Below are 19,569 nucleotides of genomic sequence, written 5' to 3' on the forward strand. Positions count from 1 at the left end.
ATTTTTGTATTTTTAGTAGAGACGGGGTTTCACCATGTTCGTCAGGCTGGTCTCGAACTCCTGACCTTGTGATCCGCCCACCTCGGACTCCCAAAGTGTTGGGATTACAGGCATGAGCCACCACACCTGGCCCAATAATTTTTTATTAAGTCTTCTTGATCCTATCTTCATTGACTTAAAAAACTTATGACTGAGCGCGATGGCTCATGCCTGTAATCCCAACACTTTGGGAGGCCGAGGTGGGTGGATCACCTGAGGTCAGGAGTCTGAGACCAGCCTGGCCAACATGGTGAAACCCCATCTCTACTAAAAACACAAAAATTAGCTGAGTGTGGTGGCAGGCGCCTGTAATCCCCGCTACTCGGGAGGCTGAGGTAAGAGAATCACTTGAACCCGGGAGGCGGAGGTTGCAGTGAGCTGAGATTATGCCACTGCACTCCTGCCTGGGAGACAGAGTGAGACTCCATCTCAAAAAAAAACCAAAAAACTTACTGAGTACCATCTAGGTCTAGGCATGGGGCAAGGGTATAAAGATGATTAAGACAGAATGCTGACTCCTAAACCTGTCCCAGCAGTTCCCACTGCTACTGCCTCTGTTCTTGCCTCGATTATTGCTTATCTCCTTGAGCATGATGTCCTAAGAGGCCTCCCTGCCTCTGGTCTCTCCAGCTCCAATCAGCGATCCCCAGTGCCACCAGCATGGTATTTCTAAAATATGGTTATCCTCATATGCCCAGGTAATGGCCAGTATGCCTGTCATAAGTACAATCCAAACAGTGTCAGCGGTGAGAAATTTTTTAAGCATCATATGTGTTATATGTTATTAAAGGAGATTCAAATTTTGGAACAAAGTACATCATTGGGGGAAATTCATTGACTTTCATAACAATACACTACAATTATATAGTATTGAATATTGGTGAACATTAACCAATATTCAATTTGGATTTACATGCTGGTAAATGTTGCAAGAAATAAGACAAAGTTTATCACATAAATACTGATTATCAAGCTATTTTATTTAAATCTGATCTATTTTCAGTACATGAAATGTCAAGAGATGGAAATACCTAAAATAATCAATTAATTAAAGCCATGTATAAGAAAAAAGATAATTTGATGAGTAACATAAAAATAACACAGCAATATATGAGTTAAGTAACATATCGTGAGAACGGACAGCTCTTCTATTCAGTCATGCCAATTTTGACACACCTCACCAACTCTTACAGCTTTGGCAGAACATAACCAATTGCAAAATATGCCACAGCAGGAATTTGTTACAAAATTCAAAGAGTAGAGTTAATCATTAAATATTAATATAATCCGGTGACACAGAAAACAAGCAGTAACTCCTTATGTGACATAAATAATTCTGATATTCTCAAGCACTTTTATAAAAATATGTATCAAGTGAATGCATATGGTGGTTCTAATCTTGGTTACTCATTCAACAGTCATTAAGTAAATAAGTTCCCCCACCCTAAATGGTAGTAGTACTGTTATATTACTAAACTGAACAAACCTAAAGTTAATAAATTACAAATTGCAATACTATTGGTAATAGAGCAAGAAAAGAAAATGAGAAGGAAGAAAAGAAGATGGAGGAGAAGCAATTTAAGCAATTGAAATAAAGAGCATTTTTAGATTGAAGGAGCATGCTAAGTTCCAGAATAATTTGATACAAAATGTTCAACACCAAGACAGCTTGGTTAAATTAATAAATTTCAAGAATAAAAAATATCTTTAGACATCAAGACAGAACAAGCAAGTCAGTTTGGCCCCAGAGCTGTCCTAATGAACAGTTGATGCTGGAAGACAGTGCAGCAGCATCTACAAAATTTTGAAAGTGATTGTGACCAAGAATATTATACCCAGCCAAGATATTATTCAAGTATCAGAGTAACCCAGAGACATTCTCAACACCAAGAGACTCAAGGAATTCAGAACAAAGAAGTCCTTCTTGAAAAAAAAAAAATTGCTTATTGATAACATCTATCCAATTAAGAGCTCAATGAAAATACAAAACTTTTGGGAAAAGTGATGTTAAAGTAAAAAGACCAGTGGTGAACCTTATAGTCCTATTGACATGGAACCAAAACTAGAAGGATGGAAGCCAACCATCTTGATCTTTCGTTGCAGAGACTCAGTTACTACCATGTAAAATAGAAGCGTTTCATTAAAAACAAACAATATGAGGCTGGGCATGGTGGCTCCTGCCTGTAATCCCAGAACTTTGGGAGGCCGAGGTGGGTGAATCACCTGAAATCAGGAGTTCGAGACCAGTCTGGCCAACATGGCGAAACCCCGTCTCTATTAAAAATACAAAAAAATGGCCGGGCACAGTGGTTCATGCCTGTAATCCCCAGCACTTTGGGACGCGGAGGTGGGTGGATCAGGAGGTCAGGAGTTCAAGACCAGCCTGGCCAAGATGGAGAAACCCAGTCTCTACTAAAAATACAAAATTAGCCAGGAGTGGTGGCAGGCGCCTGTAATCCCAGCTACTTGGGAGGCTGAGGCAGGAGAATTGCTTGAACCCAGGAGGCAGAGATTGCAGCAAGCTGACATCGCGCCACTGCACTCTAGCCTGGGCAATGGAGTGAGACTCTGTCTCAAAAAAAAAAAAAAAAAAAAAAACCCAAAACCCCAAAACAGTTAGCTGGGCTTATTGGTGCACGCCTGTAATTCCAGCTACTTGAGAGGCTGAGGCAGGAGAATTGCTTGAACCCGGGAGGCGGAGGTTGCCCTGAGCCGAAATCATGCCACTGCACTCCAGCCTGGGCGACAGAGCGAGACTCTGTTTCAAAAAACAAAACAAAACAAAAAAACAGTATGACTGCAACCTCTTAATGTCTTGCGGTTTTTTCCCTTAATCTTAGAGGGATCTTTTAAGAAAATATTTTAAGATGAAGAATTATTTCTTTGAAGTTCAGCAAGTCTAATTTTACTTTAGTTTCTTTATCTTCTGTAAAAGTCAGGGAAAATTAAGTTCAACATTGCTTAAATTGCATGCTTACTTAAGATACACTCTAAATTCTTAAGAAACAACTGTTAGAATTCTTTTTGCAACTCAGTGCAGTCGTTAGGTTTGGGCTGCCTGAATGTAGAGTCCAGCAGGAGTAGGACAGGGGCCACCCATTCTGCAATCAGGAAACCCTGCATCCTGTTCTGGCCCTGGCTCCCGCAAGCTCTTCCTTTTGGGAAGCTCCTGTTAACTCTCTGGCCTCTCACCTTGTTTGTACAAAGGGAACAAACAGTTCTCTCTTCCTAATAATCTTACAGGAGGGTGTGGGAATTATGAGAATAGCACAGGAAAAACATCTCAAATGGCAGGATAGTGCTCTACTTTGTTAACAGGAAAGGTTGAATGCAGCCCAAACAGCCCATTTCCTAACCTGGTTGGAAAAGGATGGCTTTCTATTGAAAAGAGTTTACCCAGGTACCAAGAGGTGAGGGTGTTTCACTTGAGGCTGGCTTCAAACCTGTCCCCTGCACTTCAGTTTCTGTTCCACTGCCTTCCATACACCTGGAGTGTTTTTTTCCTTCTTTGCTTTCATTTACAGTGGCTACTGGACGTTTTTTCTAAGATGTATTGAAGGCACATTCTTCTTTCTTCTTGTACCAATATGAAACTGGACTTTGCCTTTAGGTAGCCACACATTCCTGTTCTCAGTCCATGAGCTTTGGGGGAGCATATGACTCAGGCTTAAGCTAATCTGAGAACCCCCCTAGCCTTAGCCACCCTTGCAGGGAGAGGAACCTGACCCAATCAAAGACACACTGAGATTTAGCTTGGAATGCTGGGAGAGAGTCACACTCTCTTCCCCTTGAATCTGGGGCTGAGGGCGTAACCTTGGAGCTGTCGCAAACATCTGGCACCCATGAAGAGTGAACCCTTCTGGCACCCATGAAGAGTTCACCCATGAAGAGTGAACTCTTGTGAATGGAAGAGACAAACCTCTTCAAGGTGTAGCTGAAACGCTAAAATATCAGGGTTTCCCTGACCCTCCCACATAAATACAAGTTTTCCCTTCTTAAAACTGCCACAGCACTTGATCTGAACATGTCTTCTGGGACCTCTGGGTTCTTGCCATAGAGTACAAGATTGCACACACATGCAACTTATCCATAGGCTGAAACTCTCCACAAATTCAAGCTTCAAAGGCAGGCATTCTTTTTCATCTGGCAATAGCTATCTATCATAATATCAGTCATGAAATAGATGCTTAATAAGTGATTGCTCGCTCAGTGGCTGTCTGGCTGTGGTTCTATTAATAGTTAGTTTTTAATTGTATCAGTTAGCAATCAATGAGAAAAGCTTGTGAATTTCTTTTTTCTTTTTTTTTTTTTTTGGAGACAAGGCCTCGCTCTGTTGCCCAGACTGGAGTGTGGAGTGCAATGGCATGATTATGGCTTACTGCAGCCTCAACGTCTCAGGCTCAAGTGATCCTCACACCTCAGTCTCCCTAATAGCTGGGACTACAGGCGTGCACCACTATGCCAAAAGCTTGTTAATTTCAAGTCTTGTTAAAAATCGTTCTAAAGGCTGGGCACAGTGGTTCATGCCTGTAATCCCAGCACTTTGAGAGGCCCAGGCAGGTGGATTGCCTGAGCTCAGTAGTTTGAGACCAGCCTAGGAATATAGTGAAACCCCAGCTCTACCAAAAAAAAAAAAAAAAAAAAATTAACTGGGCATGGTGGTGCATGTCTGTAGTCCCAGCTATTATACTTGAGGGTCTGAGGTGGGAGGACAACTAGGGCCTGGGAGGTCAAAGCTTCAGTAAGCTGTAATCGCACCACTGCACTCCAGCCTGGATGACAGAGCAAGCCCCTGTCTCAAAACAACAAAACGAAAAAACCCCAAATTGTTCTAAAATGTCCCAGGCCTCCATCCCTGAATAGCAGTGCCCACTCCCACAGCTGCAGAAAGTAGAGGAGATTGGCCTTCAGAAGGAGCACCAGCCCTAATCCTGATCTTGGCTTGGGCTGCTTCAAATTCCCTGCTTCTGGCTGGGCATGGTGGCTCAAGCCTATAATTCCAGCACTTTGAGAAGCCGAGGTGGGTGGAGCGCAGAAGTTCGAGACCAACCTGGGCAACATGGTAAAAACTCATCTCTACAAACTAGGAAGGCTAAGGTGGGAGGATCGCTTGAACCTGGAAGGTTGAGGCTGCAGCGAGCCATGACTGTGCCACTGCACTCCAGCCTGGGTGACGGATCAAGACACTGTCTCAAAAATAAATAAGTAAACTTCTTGCTTCTTTCTCCAAAACATCAAAGGAGACCAGGAGGAAAACCCCTTTTATCCACATATTGTTCTACAAATCTACCTTCGAGGTAAGTTCATAAAAAACTTGGAAATGGGTCATTTATTGTCCATATCTTTCATCATGTTACCCAACTCCCGGCAGCAGCCTTTCTTCTGCCCATGTAATGCTCCTTGCAGGCCAGGAAGCAATCCCAATAATATCATCAATCCCCAATAAAATGCAATTTACCACTAACTTCACAGAGGGCACCAAGAGAGCACCAAGCAGGCTTGGGTGCTGATCCTTCAATCACACCTCTTAAACTTGATTAATAGGCCTTTTGTTTCCTCCAGTTAATGATAACTCAAGCTCTTTCTGGCTGCAGGCTTTGATGGCCCTGGATTAACTCCCCCACTCCATCCAGCAAACTTTAGGATCTGACACCCAGACACAGACAAGACTCAGCTCCACCTGCAGCCCTAGACCCACACTATGCTTGGGTGGAAGCACTCCTGAGAATGTCTGGTCAGGCAAGTGCTGGCAGTGTGAGACCGCAGCCATCTCTGCACCCCTCCATCTCTGCATTCTTGGGTGGAAGCACTCCAGAGCACGTCTGGTCAGGCAAGTGCTGGCAGTGTGGGACCGCAGCCGTCTCCACACCCCTCCCTCTCTGCATTCTTGCAGGTCTCACCCCCACCTGAACCTAAGACCTAGTGTACTCATGAGGCTCCCTTTCCGTTCTCCAGATTCTCTGCTTCAGTTTCTATTGGATATGTATCCCACATCTGGTGGCAAGTCCCCTCAAATTCTCCATGGAATGGAGTGAAATATAAATAAGTATGCAGCCAAAGAAATTCTGATCTCCCTGTTCCCAAACTTGCCCACTGTTGTCAACGTACCAGAGTACAGAGAGAGGGTCTCATCATCTATCCCACCACTCCTCAACACCCATCAATGGGTTTTCTTTTATTTTATTTTATTTTGAGACAGTCTCACTCTGTCGTCCAGGTTGGAGTGCAGTGGCACAATCTTGGCTCACTGCAAGCTCTGCCTCCCGGTTCACACCATTCTCCTGCCTCAGCCTCCTAAGTAGCTGGGACTACAGGTGCCCGCCACCACGCCCAGCTAATTTTTTTTGTATTTTTAGTAGAGATGGGGTTTCGCCGTGTTAGCCAGGATGGTCTCGATCTCCTGACCTCATGATCTGCCCGCCTCGGCCTTCCAAAGTGCTGGAATTACAGGCGTGAGCCACCGCGCTCAGCCCCATCAATGGATTTTCAATAGAGCCCTCCACAGGGTCCCATTCCCATTGTCTTCCAGAGGATAGTCACTGGTGAAAAGATTAGGTGGTATGAAGGCATGACAAAGGAGAAAGCTGACAACACTGAGTGTTCTGGAAATTGTAGCATAGAGTCCTGACTCCTTCCAAGCCTGCCACGTCTGACCCCAACTCACCCTTCCAGTGCCTGCCCTCACATCAACCTTCTACTGCAGTTTCTGAAATGCTGCAGACTCACTAGTGCCCCTTCCTTGCCCCTGTGGTCTCTTCTGTCTGTAACCTTTCTCTTTCCTTATACATCACACTAAGTGTGATGGCCTCTTTGAAGCCGCCTTCCCCAGACAATCCCAGCAGGGTAAGTGGCCTCTTCTGAGCTCAGCTACCTTTGTGCCTGCCTGCCTTCTTCCTTCCACAACTGACTGAGCACAAACAGGATGTCGGCCCTGTGCCAGATAAGGCATGCTGCTGAGGGCAAACCTAACACAGAAAACAGTGTGACAAAGGCAACTATCAGAACACAGTCACAATAGACAGCAAAGTAACACAGCCTTCTGCACAGAACCCTGCCGCCTCGATGTTAATGGCCGATCTGTTTACCAAGCTGTGACCTCAAGGAGGGGCTGTGTCCATTCATATTTCTACCCCAGCCCCTAGTAAAGAACATGCCACACAGTAGGTGTGACATGAACATGAAAGAATGGACTTCACAGGCATGTGGAGCAAATACCAATGGCCCCAGGGCAGACACCCCAAGTCCCAGGTTTAAAGCCACCTCTGGGGCTGCTCCCCAGTGTGAGCTGTAAATCAGATCAGTGTCAAAGAGCGAGGTGGCTGCTAATTGACTTGGGACCAGAGGAAGTTGTGAGCTTTTATTTATGGCATTGAGGTTTTGTGCAGAAAAAATAAGTGGAGTTTATCCAGTAACCACTGGTAAATTGTGAAGCAGTGTGAAATGGGAGTGGGAGCATATGATTTTTCAGGTTTTTTAAGGCCATGCATCGTGCTGAAGGAACAGGAATCCTGCCCTCTTGCTGGCTGAAACTTCCCTGCCCATTGTTCCTGACATAGGGGATAAAAATATGCCACTCCAAAATATGCCACTTTGGCATATGATTGTTTTGAGCTGCAGGCAAATGAAAACCAACAGATACAGAAAGGAGCCTTCTAAGAGCTTCTCTTATGAGTAAAAACAGAAACTCTTTTGACTGTTACGCTCTTTGCTCTTATGACTAAAAGCAGAAACTTCTGAGAAACAAGAACTGCATAAATCTCCTCTCTCAGGGAAGTTTTACAGCCGCGAAGATGGAAAGCTGGCGCCAAGTAGGCCCGCACAAACCTTACTCCATTAGGATTCTCATATATTTGCCAAATCTCCTGTTGAAATGTGACCTCCAGTGTTGGAGGCGGGATCTAGTGGGAGGTGTTTGGGTCATGAGGGTGGATCCCTTATGAATGGCTTGGGGCCATCCCATGGTAATGAGTAAATTCTCTCTCTCGTAGTTCATGGGAGAGCTGGTTATTTAAAGGCACCTGACACCTCCTTCTCCCACTTCCTCTCTCTCTCTCTCTCTCTCTCTCTCTCTCTCTCGCTCCCTCTGTTGCCATGCAACACGCCTGTTCCCCCTTCACCTTCTGCCATGATTAAAACCTATCTGCAGCCTCACCTGAGGCCAAGCAGGTTTCTGGTGCCACGTTTGTACAGCATGCAGAACATGAGCCAAATAAACCTCTCTTCTTTATAAATTAGCCAGCCTCAGGTATTCCTTCTAGCAATGCAAAACAGAAACACAACTTCCTACAGTTTGCCACCTTTGCAAGCCTAAAACCCCTTTCTTTTATCCTGCCACTTCTCTAAACATTTCTTTTTCTTTCATTAAGCTATGTAAGCTGAAGTTCTAACCAATGCTTTGAGTTACTCATCTCTGGATACTCCCATGTATATGCATAATTCCCATGCTAGATGTGATACCCATGCTAGATGCACATGCTAAAATGCTCCTGTTTCTCTCTCTCTCTCTCTTTTTTTTTTTCGAGACACAGTCTCGCTCTGTCACTCAGGCTGGAGGGCAGTGGTGTGATCTCAGCTCACTGCAGCCTCCACCTCCAGGGTTCAAGCAGTTCTCCTGCCTCAGCCTCCTGAGTAGCTGGGATTACAGGTGTGTGCCACCACGCCTGGCTAATTTTTGTATTTTTGGTAGAGATGGGGTTTCACCATGTTGGTCAGGCTGGTCTCAAACTCCTGACCTCAGGTGATCCACCCACCTCTGCCTTCCAAAGTGCTGGGACTACAGGCGCGCCCAGCCTGCTTTTCTCTTGTGAATCTATATCTTGTGAGTCTAATTTACAGGGACCTAGCTGGACATCTAAAATGGGTACAGACAAAAGGTTTTTTCCATCCCTAATGGGGAGAAATCCACCTCTGACCCCCACAGTAGAGGTGGGACTCCTTACAAGCTGACACCATCTGGGGCTCGTGGGGAGCGGCCCTGTTCCACTGCAGGGATTGAGTGTGGGGTATAAATTGTGCTTTACACAACTGCTGCCAGCTCACGCTAGCTACAAACACTGAACAATCTGGATGTCAGCCTTTACATGGGAGCAGATAGCACAGACCGCAGGACAACTATGAAGAGAATCAACAGCCAAACTGAGCAAGTCCCCATTGAAAAGGGGATCATGTAGGAAACATATACCTTTGTAAATGCGAAGTGTGTTTTTCAGGGAGACTTAAGAACATACTACAGTGAGAAAACAAGAACAGGCTGCCAAGAAAAAGCATCCTGACAGCATTAAGCTCTTTTGGCAATTTAAAAAAAAAAAAAGATTGCTGGGGGGACAAAACCCACAACAATTCAACAGGGGTAGCAGATAGAAGAATGGAGTCAGCTGTGAAAAGATGAGCTGGCAAGTTAGAAAAACAATTTGAGGAGCGCTCAGAGAATCTTGGGGAAAAAAGGCAAAGCAACAGAATTAATGGGGAAAAAAATTGAAAGATGTAAAATGTTCTTGGAGTTCCAATATCCATATAACAACAGTAGTAAACATTTTAAAAATAAACAAATGGGCCAGGTGCAGTGGCTCACACCTGTAATCCCAGCACTTTGGGAGGCCAAGGTGAGTGGATCACGAGGTCAGGAGTTTGAGAACAGCCTGGCCAATATGGTGAAACCCCATCTCTACTAATAATACAAAAATTAGCTGGGCATGGTGGTGCGTGCCTGTAGTCCCAGCTCGGGACTACTACTCGGGAGGCTGAGGCAGGAAAATCGTTTGAACCTGGGAGGCAGAGGTTGCAGTGAATCACGATCGTGCCATTGCACTCCAGCGTGGGTGACAGAGTGAGACCATGTCTAAAATAAATAAATAAATAAATAAATAAATAATAAATTAAACAAATGAAGGGCTATGAGCACATTAAAAAGTAAGGCCAGGCACAGTGGCTCATGCCTATAATCCCAGCACTTTGGGAGGCCAAGGCGGGCAGATCACTTGAGGCCAGGGATTCAAGACCAGCCTGGTCAATATGGCAAAACCTTGTCTCTACTAAAAAGAAAACGCAAGAATTAGCCAGGTGTAGTGGCGTACTCCTGTAGTCCCGGCTACTTGGGAGGCTGAGGCATGAGAATTGCTTGAGCCTGGGAGGCAAAGGTTGCAAGGAGCCGAGATCATGCCACTATATTCCAAGAGCGAGACTCTATCTCAAATAAATAAATAAATAAATAAATAGCAGAATATAATTTCCCTGAGCTGAAAAGCTGAAGAAAGACTTGAGTTTTTCAGATCAACAATGGTGATAGAAGATTATTGAAAAAAGAAAAAATTATATAAAGATCTTTAGCAGGCTGGGCATGGGCTCAAGCTTGTAATCCCAGTACTTTGGGTAGGTAAGGCAGAAGGATCACTTGAAGTCAGGAGTTTAGACCAGCCTGGGCAATAGAGTGAGACCCTATTTCTATACAAAATTTTAAAAATTAGCCAGGCATGGTGGCAGGCACCTGTAATCCTAGCTACTCAGAGACTAAGGCTGGCAGATCTCTTGAGTCCAGGAGTTCGAGGTTACGGTAAGCTATGATCACACCACTGCACACCAGCCTGGGCAACAGAGCAAGACCCTGTCTCTAAACAAACAAATAAACAAATGAAAACCGTCCAACTATATTTATTAGACAGGCGTGGTGGCAGGTGCCTGTAGTCCTGGCTACTTGGGTGGCCAAGGTGGGAGGATTGCTTGAGCCCAGGAGTTTGAGGCTGTGGTGAGCTCTGACTACACCACTACATTCCAGCCTGGGTGATAGAGTGAGACCCCATCTCTAAAAAGTATACTCACAGAGAAAAAATAGACCGTAACTGGACTTCTCATCTGCAACACCAGACTAGAAATCTGTGAAGCAAGGTTTATACATTCTGAGGTAAAAGCACTGTGATTGTGACCTCAGAATTTTACACCTAGCTAAACTTTCCCTCATATGTGACAGCAAAAGGACATACAAGTAAAGACACTTAAGTTCTCAGAAAGTAAACTCTGGAAAGTAAACTCTGGAATAATTTTTTTTAATTACTTGACGGAGTATTCCTGCCAAATGGAAAATTAATCACCTTAAATAATTCAAGAAAGGGGAAGAAAAGCTATAGGAAAAATTATGTTGAGCAATGAATCCATTTAAAGTCTAAGGTATGGCTAACAGGTGGGTTGTAATATGATCATGAAGCTTAATACCTGTTCAGAAAGGATGCTTACAATAGAAAAAAAAATTAAAAATTTGGTAGTAATCTGGAACTAAAAGTTCACATTATTTCAACTAAATCTGAAAGTGAGAGGGAAGAGGGAAGAAGAGAAGGTATAAAAGTGTGCTAAATGTTTTAATTTCTCTGAAAGAACAGTTATATTCTACTCTTTGTGGTGATAGATGAGATAGGTTCTAGAGTGTGCACGTGCATGTGTGTGTATACACACTTTTTTTTTTTTTGAGACAGAGTTTCGTTCTTGTTGCCCAGGTTGGAGTGCAGTGGTACAATCTCGGCTCACTGCAACCTCCACCTTCTGGTTTTAAGCGATTCTCCTGCCTCAGCCTCTTGAGTAGCTGGGATTACAGGCGCCCACCACCACGCCCAACTGATTTTTGTATTTTTAATAGAGGCGGGGTTTAACCATGTTGGTCGGGCTGGTCTTGAACTCCTGACCTCATGATCCACCCGCCTCAGCCTCCCAAAGTGCTGGGATTACAGGTGTGAGCCACTACATCTGGCCCTGTTTTTTTTTTTGTTTTTTTTTTGTTTGTTTTTTTTTTTTTAAGACAGAGTCTCATTCTGTCACCCAGGCTGGAGTGCAGTGGCGTGATCATGGCTCACTGCATCCTTGAACTGCCAGGCTCAGGTGATCCTCTCTGAGGAATACCTCCACCTCCCGAATAGCTGGGACGAGAGGCATGTGCCACCATGCCCAGCTAATTTTTGTATTTTTTTGTAGAGACAGAGTTTCACCATATTGCCCAGGCTGGCCTCAAACTCTTGGGCTCAAACGATCCACCAGCCTTGGCCTCCCAAATTGTTGGGATTACAGGTGGAAGCCACCATGTCTGGCCTATATATATATGTTTTAATGGGGAAGTTACCACTCTGTAATTATTATTTAGAGAATTGGTGAAACAGAATGGAAGGAAAGGTAGAAAGTTTTGGCCAAGGGTGATGTCTCACTCCTGTAATCCCAGTGCTTTGGGAGGCTGAGGCAGGTGGATCACAAGGTCAGGAGATGGAGACCATCCTGGTCAACATGGTGAACCCCATCTCTACTAAAAATACAAAAAAAACTTAGCCGGGCGTGGTGGCACGCGCCTGTAGTCCCAGCTAATCGGGAGGCTGAGGTAGGAGAATCACTTGAACCCCGCAGGAGGAGGTTGCAGTGAGCCAAGATCACGCCACTGCATTCCAACCTGGGCGACAGAGCAAGACTCCGTCTCAAAAAAAAAAAAAAGAAAGAAAGAAAGGTGGTAGAAAGTTTCAATAGAGTGTAGATATACACACACACAAGCACTAGAACTTACATATATATGGATATACACATATATATGCATATATACACTATATATACATATATTTGTATATTATATATATGTGTGTACTGTACAACAAATACAACTTTTCAACTCTAAGGATTATTGCTAGGAATATGTGAGTCCAAGGAATATCCTAGGCCACTAAGAAAATCTCAATATAGTCTTAGATGTAGAACTCATACAAACTGTATAAACTGGCCATAGTGCAGAAATTAGCAAGTATGAAATCGCGCCACCACATGCCAGCCTGGGTGACAGAGCGAGAAACTAAACATCACAAACTACTTGAAAATTTTAGAAAACACTCTTCTCTAAAACTTTTCAAGAGAAAAAAAAATTTTTTTCTTTTTTCAATGCTGGCTCTGATGCTCAGGTTAGAGTGAAGTGGCACCGTTACAGCTCATTGCAGGCTCAAATTCCCAGGTTCAAGTAACCCTCCTGCCTCAACCTCCCAAATAACTGGGACTACAAGCATGTACCACCTAACATGCCTGGCTAATTCTTTTTATTTTTTGTAAAGATGAGGTCTTGCTATGTTGCCCAGGCTGATCTTGAACTCTTGACCTTAAGCAAGAGAACCTTTTTAATAAAAGACTGAAATGATATTTGAGAAATGATTGACTATAAGAACACTCATAAAATTATCAAAGTTATGGCATACAGCCAAAGCCATATACAGAGAACTTATGCCTTAAAAAAGTTATGATTAGGCAGGCATTGCAGCTCATACCTGTAATCCCAGAACTTTGGGAGACTGAGGCGGGTGGATCACTTGAGGCCAGGAGTTTGAGACCAGCCTGGTCAACATGGGAAAACCCTGTCTCTACTAAAAATAAAAAAATTTGCCAGGCGTGGTCGTGGGCACCTGTAGTCTCAGCTACTGGGGAGGCTGAGGCAGGAGAATCACTTGAACCCAGGAGGCACAGGTTGCAGTGAGCCAAGATCGTACCATTGCACTCCAACCTGGGTTACAGAGGGAGACTCTGTCTCAAAAAAAAAAAAAAAAAAGTTATTATTATTAAACAATAAAGATTGCAAATAAATGAATTATAAGTTCAAGAAGCTAGAAAATGAATAATGACAAAAGCTAGAAGGAAGAAAATGACAAAAATAATAAAATGACCAAACAGAAAGAAGGAAAATATTAAAATCAGTAAGCAATCTAAGGAAAGACTAAAAGTACCGTACTTTGAAAAGACCACTAAACCACAAATATACAACATCAGAAATAAAAAAAAGGGGTACAGTTTACAGACCTAGAGGATTTTTTTTTTTTTTTTTGAGACGGAGTCTCTCTGTCGCCCAGGATGGAGTACAGTGGCACGATCTCGGCTCACTGCAAGCTCTGCCTCCTGGGTTCAGTCCATTCTTCTGCCTCAGCCTCCCGAGTAGCTGGGACTACAGGCACCCGCCAGGATGCCTGGCTAATTTTTTGTATTTTTAGTAGAGACGGGGTTTCACCGTATTAGCCAGTATGGTCTCAATCTCCTGACCTCGTGATCCATCCACCTTGGCCTCCCAAAGTGCTGGGATTACAGGCGTGAGCCACCGCACCTGGCTGAGATTTTTAAATTACGAAAGATAACTCAGGATGAACTGGAAAATTTTCAGAACTCTGACACAAGAACCAGAACAGACTAATTCGATGGCAAAATGGGAAAAGTTCTCAAAATCTACTATAAAAAAGGCACCAGTTCCAAGATGGTTTTTCAAAAAACTTTTATAAGCCTAAATTTCTTATATTCTTCAAACTGTTCTAGAGCAGAGAAATTATAATAGAATTTTAACATTCATTGAGTATTTAATATGTGCCAGGCACTATGCTAAACAATTTATATGTACAGTTGGCCCTCAGTATCTGCAGGTTACACACCTGTGGCTTCAACAAATATTGGATCAAAAATATTCAGGGAAAAAAAAATCAATAAAAAAAGTACCACAATAAAAAATAATACAAATTCAAAAATATACTAAAACAACTCTTTACATAGCATTTACATTGTATTAGGCATTATAAGTAATCTAGAGATGATTTAAACTATACAAGGAGGGGCTGGGTACAGTGGCTCACACCTGTAATCCCAGCACTTTGAGAGGCCTATGTGGGAGGGTTGTTGCTTGAGCCCAAGAATTCTCAAGACCAGCCTGGGCAATGTGGCGAAACCCTGTCTCTACAAAAAAATTTAAAAATTAGCTGAGCGTGGTGATGCACACCTGTAGTCCCATATAATCTGGAGGCTGAGGTGGGAGGATTGTTTGAACCCCAGGAGACTGAGGCTGCAGTGAGCCACGAGTGCAGCACTGCACCCCAGCCTGGGCGACAGAGCAAGACCTTGTCTCAAAAAATAAAAATAAAATAAAAATTAAGCATACAGGAGGATGTGTAGAGGTTATATACAAATACTATGCCATTTTATATCAGAGACTTGAGCATCTATGAATTTGAACCAATCTCCCATGGATCCCATGGGATGGCTGCATTATCATGTTCAAAACATGAAAGCTTACAAAATCATTAAGAAATTAGTATAAGGTTGGGTGCGGTGGCTCACGCCTGTAATCCCAGAACTTAGGGAGGCTGACGCAGGTGGATCACCTGAGGTCAGGAGACCAACCTGACCAATATAGTGAAACCCTGTCTCTACTAAAAATACCAAAAAATTAGCCAGGCATGGTGGTATGCACCTGTAATCCCAGCTACTTGGGAGGCTAAGGCAGGAGAATTGCTTGAACCCGGGAGGCGAAGGTTGCAGTGAGCCAAGATCACGCCACTGCACTCCAGCCTGGGTGACATAGGGAGATTCTATTTCAAAAAAAAAAATTTTTTTTTTAAATTTTTAAATCCAAAAGATATAACCAGAGATAAAGCCAATTTCCCCTAATTTATTGCAACTTCAATCAAAATCCAATGAATATGTAAGTTTTAAAACTGCACAAATTGTAAGAGCAAAAGAAATGCATAAATTTTTTTCCTTCGAGGAATTTGTTCCTGAATTCCTTAATTAATCCCTTAATTCCTCAAAGGAAACAACAACAGGCAAAGGACCTAAACAGGCCATTCACAAACGAAGAAACACAATGGCCGATAAGCAAGTGGAAAGCCACTCAACCTTTACAACAAGCTAAGAAATATGGTGATACCAGCTGTTGAGAAGTCGGAGGGGAAAGCTTATTCTGATAGTGGGGGAAGTTTATCCTAAAGCAGGAAACAAACCACACTCAGTTTAGCAGATATGTAGTTTAGCAGGTATGTGGTTTAGCCATATATAGTTCTGAGTTGTCAAAAACAAGCGAAAAATGCTTTCATTTTGCAAGTGGATCCCTAAGAACCAAGAAGAGCCTTCTATAAACAATCTATTTCTGATGGTTGAAAGTTCACATAGTTATGCTACCATTTTGGCTAAAAGAGGGAAAATAGGACCTGGTAAGACTGCTCCTACCTGCATGTATAGAAACTCTCAGAAGAAACATTCAAATCTAGTAACAATGGCTACCTGTGGATGGGAAAAGGTAGAAGTGGTGGGAATTAGACAGTTGAGGATGGACAGAAGACTGCACTCTCTCTCTCCTCTTTATAAATTTTGTTCGTGAGCTGTACGAATGTATTACCTATTTAAAAACTGAATTAAAATCTGTTTAATAAAAATAATTACAACTGGATGTGATTTTTTTTTTCCCATACAGACATTCTCAGATAGCACTGCCTGGTGTTAATGGTCTCAACTTTTCAGACAAACTACCTACCTGCCTCTGATCCTAGAATCCAGCCTTACTGAGATTCCGTGTCAGTGCTCATGGAAAATTCCACTCGAAGACTTTCTAAAGGGCAATTTGGTAACATGTATCAAATGTAGAATTTCTGTCCCCCTACAGCCAGCAGTGGCACTTCTAAAAATTTATCCTGAAGAAATTACTGGATAACAATGCAAAGATGATTCTGCAGCATTATTTATTATAGGAGGAAACTGGAAACTTACTATCCACCTGCGTGGGGACCGGCAGCATAAATTGTGGTCATGACCAGGGATGCTGCATATCTGCAGACCACATTTAGAGTTGCAAGGCCCCAGAAGCTCCTTGTCCTCAGCTGTGTGACTCTTTGGATCTTTGCTCCTCTCACCTCTGGTTCTTGGATGCACCATCCCACCCTGTGCCAGCCCACTCACCTGGTCAGCGTAGGGGTGCGGTGGTTGGGGTTGGAGCAGAAGATATTGTTGGTCTTGCGGGTGCCATCCAGGAACTCACGCACGGACTGGTTGCGCAGCTCTGCTAGGGGCCGGGCCTCGTGCTTGAGGAACCACTGGTGTGCCTCGAAGCACTTGGCGCAGAGGAGCTGCTCGCACTCAAAGCACCAGAAGTCGGCCGACTCTTTGCAGCGGATGCACACGGCCTGTGTATCCACAATCTGCCGGTACACCGACAGGCGCCGCTGCAGACTCTCGAAAAAGACGTTATCCAGGGCGGGCGTGTCTGCACCTAGGGGCCAGGGAGCCTGGCAGATGGGGCATTGCATGCCCGACTCCTCCAGGCATCCTGAGCACAGCGTGTGCAAACAAGGCAGCAGCTTCGGGCACTTGGCTTCAGCCTGGCATTGCTGGCAGCGCAGAAACTGGAACTCCTCCTCTGGAGAGGGGGCTTGCTGGGGGACCAGAGAGGCGGGTGAGGCCTGGAGAAGTCCCAAGAGCCCCCACCCACTGGCCAACCACCCTTACAGCTGGAGCCTGGAGTAGGACCTCATATTCCATTCCAGCCAGTCATTGGATGATGCAAAACCCTGGCTTATCAGCACCCCAATACTCCCACTTATTCAGGCCCTCCTGTTCTCACTGCACCATTTATTGAGCATCTACTTCTCATCACACACAGTACTAGGCCCCAAGATATAAGAGGTATAGGATACATTCTGCCTTCAAGGAACTCAGTTTGAAAGGTAGATACACTAAGTACCAACCTCATATAAAGTGCTTAATGCACAGTTTGGGGGTTCATCAAAGAGGTAAGCATGGAACAACCATATGACCCAGCAATTTCACTCTTACATATATAACCAAAAGATCTAAAAACAAGGACCCAAACAGATACTTGTACAACAATCTCCAGAGCAACATTATTCACAATAGTCAAAATGTAGAAACAATCCAAGTATCCATCAACAGATGAATAGATAAACAAAATGTGTCTATACATATAATGGAATATTATTCAGCATTAGAAAGAAATGAAATTCTGATACATGCTACAACATAGATGGACCTCAATGACATTATGCTAAGTGAAATAAGCCACACACAAAAGGTCAAATACTGTATGATTCTGAGGCAGGAGAATAGGGTCTGGAGGCAGGGAACCTAAGGCCGATTCCCTCTGACTTCCTAGAACTAAATCCAAAGGAAAACCCCAACTCTCCATGCCTAAGTAACAAAAGGACCAGAGGCTACTCTCTTTGCAAACCGCCCCATTTCCTGCCTGGCAGATGGAAAACTGAAAGTACCTCTGATTGGTTGCTTTCTGCAACCAATGGGGTGAACACCAAGTGGCCAATGGGAAACCTCTAGGGCATATTTGGAACCCAGAAGATTCTGTAACTGGGGCCCTTGAGCCCTGCTCCAACCAGTCCCACACTGTGGAGTGTACTTTCATTTTCAATAAATCTCTGCTTTCATTGCTTCATTCTTTCCTTGCTTTGCTGTGCATTTTGTCCAATTCTTTGTTCAAAACGCCAAGAACCTGAACAACTTGCAGTCAAGACCGTCTACTGGTAACAATTCCACTTATATGAAATATTTAGAATAAGTAAGTTCATAGGGACAGAAGGTAGATTAGAAGTTACCAAGGGCTAGGGGAAGGACAAAATGAGGAGCTATTGCATTACTGAGACTCAGGACACACCACTTCAAAATACGACTGCAGGAGGCCAGAATATGCCACCCTTGAAATATACTTCGTTGGCATATTTTAAGCTAGTTATTCTGAGAAACTGCTGATACAGGAATAGCTCTGAAAAGCTCTCCTTTTGTAAAACAGAAAGGCATTTGCATCTTAAAGAAAATCTACATTAGTAAAATGATCTATATTAAAAGAGGGTTGCTCCAGACAACTCTTATTATCTAAGAACTTTTTATCTACATAGCAAGACAACAGCTCCTCTCCTCACCCTCCCATAACTTGTGTTATCATCACCACCCAGAAGCTCCAAGCTCTTTTCTGTAGCTCAGGATGTTATATAGGCTTCAATCATCTGACCTTTCTTTGAGTCTATACTTTGTGGGACTCCTGAGTATACATATGTAATTAAATATGGGTTTTCCCCCTGTTAATCTATTTTATGACTATTTAATTCATAGCCCAGCCAAGGAAACTAGAAGGGTGGAGGGAAGCCATCTTTCCCTCCTTTATGGTTTAAAGGGTACAGAGTTTCTGGAGTAATGAAAAGGTTCTGAAAATAGATGGTGGTGATGGTTACACAATATTGTGAATCTACTTAATGCCACTGAACGTTACACTTAGAAATGGTTAACATAGGAGCTTATCCGTTGGGTATATTTTACCACAATTTTTAAAATACAAAAGCAGGCCGGGCATGGTGGCTGACGCCTGTAATCCTAGCACTTTGGGAGGCCGAGGTGGGCAGATCACGAGGTCAGAAGTTAGAGACCAATCTGGCCAACATAGTGAAACCCTGTCTCTACTAAAAATATAAAAATCAGCCAGGTATGGTGGCGTGGCCTGTAATCCCAGCTACTCAGGAGGCTGAGGCAGGAGAATCACGTGAACCCGGGAGGAGGAGGTTGCAGTGAGCAGAGATCGCACCATTGCACTCCAGCCTGGGCGACAGCGCAAGACTCCATCTCAAAAACAAACATAAACAAACAAACAAAAAACAAAGCAAAACAACAACAAAAAAAACAAAGTGCTTAATACAGTACCTGGCACATTTGAAGTGCTCATAAATGTTCGCTAGTATTGTTAAGTAATGTTATTCTTAGTTG

At 43.6% G+C, this 19,569-nt stretch overlaps 1 protein-coding gene across 17 annotated transcripts in view; it reads right to left on the reverse strand.

Annotated features, from left to right (window-relative positions):
- PML (PML nuclear body scaffold) overlaps nucleotides 1-19,569 on the reverse strand; it is a 52,253-nt gene that overhangs the window by 31,742 nt on the left and 942 nt on the right. For all 17 annotated transcript variants that reach the window (XM_017865098.1, XM_017865096.1, XM_017865104.1 and 14 more), the window contains exon 2: nucleotides 16,747-17,219. In XM_017865098.1, coding sequence (XP_017720587.1) covers nucleotides 16,747-17,219 — 473 coding nt within the window. The remainder of the gene's footprint in view (nucleotides 1-16,746; nucleotides 17,220-19,569) is intronic.

This window comes from Rhinopithecus bieti, unplaced genomic scaffold, assembly GCF_001698545.2.
Source record: "Rhinopithecus bieti isolate Rb0 unplaced genomic scaffold, ASM169854v2 scaffold_79793, whole genome shotgun sequence".
NCBI classification, from domain to species: Eukaryota; Metazoa; Chordata; class Mammalia; order Primates; family Cercopithecidae; genus Rhinopithecus; species Rhinopithecus bieti.